General features: G+C 38.1%; 1 protein-coding gene across 1 annotated transcript in view; it reads right to left on the reverse strand.

The window, feature by feature from the left end:
* LOC107548129 (short transient receptor potential channel 6) overlaps positions 1 to 2923 on the reverse strand; it is a 23670-nt gene that overhangs the window by 19044 nt on the left and 1703 nt on the right. The window contains exon 2 of the mRNA XM_016228680.1: positions 1017 to 1764. Within this exon, the coding sequence (XP_016084166.1) occupies positions 1017 to 1764 (748 nt within the window). The remainder of the gene's footprint in view (positions 1 to 1016; positions 1765 to 2923) is intronic.

The following is a 2923-nucleotide window of genomic DNA, read 5'->3' on the forward strand; positions in this document are numbered from 1 at the left end:
TTACAGTATTGGTAGTATCCTTATTTGTTATAGCAGTTCTTAGTCTTCTGAAAAACGACTTCTCTGCCTCCCCTAGACAGTCGTCTCTCAGTTCTGCACAAATACAGTACATACTTGGCTACAAATCAATTCAACAGTAATGAGTTTGAGGGTGTACAACATGTACTACAGTATTTACTGTACATAGAATAATGAAAGTTCTCTCATCTGCAGTACTGCTGCTATGTACTGTAATTATATTGTGTGTGTATTGTGTAAGTAGTGTTGAAACCCTGTAGATGAGCTCATGGTCAGTCCATGCAGAAGAACATGTTCAACTATAGTGCTTTGTATTTCATCAGGAACAAATTAAATTTGACCTCATCCCCTTCGTTTTTATTTTCCCCTCCAATTCCTCTTTGTCTCTCACTACCAGGATTCATTTTCCAAAACTCATAATCATTTATCATCCTAAGATTCTGACTGGTGTGTCATCAGTTTTGCTACCGAATGGTCACACATGGATAAATGTGCACTGTTTGAGTTCATTTTTTGATGCTTGAGTTAATTATATTGTGTGTTTGTGTTTTCTGAATGAGAACATGGTTAAACCTGTGCAAAATGATGGCGTTTTTGTGTAGAGTTTTGCAGAAAACACTGAGCAAATTGGAACGTGTGTGCAAACAGGTGAAATGTGTTAAAAGTTTTGAGAAACGTTTCTTTGTTTCGAGAACTGTATGAATGGTTTAGAAAATTGGGCCAAATGAATCAGTTATAGTGTGTTAGCAATCGAGAAAAACTGTAGTAAGTATATAAATACTACTAAAATAATTATTTCAGTCTGCTTACACAAAAAAATGTGTATGACTAAATGTGAAATGTGTGAACTGGTGCTCACTTTCAAGTTATTTACTTGGAAAACAATGGCCAGTACATTCTTCTAATTTGTAATAAAAACGCATGGTTTTCATGTTTGAGTGAACTATCCCTTTAAATGACAAACAGGTCTGGTTGCCACTAGGACTTAATTGCTGTACCTTAAATTCTTTTTCAATATTGGCCAAGGAAGCCAGCTCATTACTGAGCTCCAGGGCCGCCAACACAGGATCCTCATTGGACAGAGAGAGGTACGCTGGACTGGCCAATCCCCTGTACGCATTGATACGTGAGCGGGAGTGGGAGAAAGAATCATACTTTTGATGATAATTGCAGGTGTTGCAGGCACAAAAGTAGTCATGTGGCTGCTCAATGCAAGCACCCATTCCCAGAAGAATGTGCACGATTTCATATTCGTGACAATGAGATGCTAAAATGATTGGAGTGACATCATGAGAAAAGCGAGTGCCATCTTCGTCGTATGCAAAAAAGTCATCATGCATTGGAGCCTGACTAGGGCTCGCTGTGAGTCTCTTGGAGTCGGCGAAAGCTTTGTGGCTCAAAATGGCCTCGACAATCCTGGTGTATCCTTTGCTGATGGCCAACAAAAGTGCATCCCCAATACGCGACAGGTTGTCTTTCTTCAACAGGAGTTCTGTTACTTCTAAGTGCTCGTTTGCCACCGCCAACTGCAATGCATTCTGGCCCATGTAGTCCACACAGTTAACGTCCAGCTCAGGGATCTCCTCAAGCATTCGGCGCACCACAGGTATGTTTCCATACTCGGCGGCATCAAGGAAACGTTCCTCTATTGGGGTTAGGCTGTTGGGATGGGCATTGAACATGTAGGCTGCCCCTCGCACCGCCTGCCTTCTGCTCTTGGGTAAAGCCTGTCTGGCCAGGTTCTCACTATGATTAAAACAGATGAAAAACGTGTACTGTGGCCTCTATTTCATAAATAGTTTTTAACTATTCACAGCACTTAAGTTACTAGAAAATAACCAATTACCAATCTTCCAAATGTTGCACTGTCATTTTTCATTATACATTATAGTATATACAGTATAGGCCTATGCATTGTACAGAATTGTATTTGTGTATTTTATTGATGTATATTTATTTAAAAACAAATGTATACATATTTTATATAAAACTTTAATTACTAATCTATATAATAAAATATCATATTAAATATTAAATTAATGTTATATTATTGTATTAATAAATATATTATCACAAAATATATTAATGCTTGTAATGTGTAAAGTTGCCTAAACAAATGATGTATTTAAAAAATATAATGTTAATATTGTCTTTAAAAGTTAATTAATAATTATAGAGAAAGAGAATGAAACATAATTAATGTATTAAAATTATATTAATATTGCATTATAGTATACATTAATGAAATGTCAAATGTAATGTGTTATATATATATATATATATATATGTGTGTGTGTGTGTTTTTTTGAATAATACATATTAAATCTTCATTAGATTATTTTTGCTGTTGTCTCCATCCAGTAACATCATTAATTTATTCACACAAACAAGTACAAACAATGGTTTATAGCCGGTAGGCTGATAAACAGGCATTAATGCTAATGACTTTTGCATGATAAGCTTTTTAATTGCATTACTATTTCCCTTTCAGTCGGTCACTCTCGACGTCACGTCGGAGGACCGACGAATTGGGATCTCGCTTAGAGGGACCAATCTACTTCGAGTGTAAACAAAACAAGCCAATGCACATTGGCATGCGATTATTGCATCCAGCTGCTGCTGATCACAGCGTGAGTATAAGTAGGCAGCAGATGCAGCGCATATTCAGCTTTTCGCTCTGGAGCCGAGCGATCACATCGTTCTGTTCCTGACTACTCTTCGGAGAGAAGAAGACTGAACGAGTTCAGCATGCTCTTGGAGAGCTCTTCGTGTTGGCGGATGGCGCTTCAGCGGTGGTGGTTTCCCGTGTCGAGTGGGTTGCACACATCAGGCTGCACTACCCCCTGTTTGTGTTGCAAATGATCATCTCCCCTGTGCGCCCAGCACGCTAAAAGAGCTTTTTCCC

The sequence above is a fragment of the Sinocyclocheilus grahami genome, unplaced genomic scaffold, assembly GCF_001515645.1.
Source record: "Sinocyclocheilus grahami isolate Dianchi unplaced genomic scaffold, SAMN03320097.WGS_v1.1 scaffold344.1, whole genome shotgun sequence".
NCBI classification, from domain to species: Eukaryota; Metazoa; Chordata; class Actinopteri; order Cypriniformes; family Cyprinidae; genus Sinocyclocheilus; species Sinocyclocheilus grahami.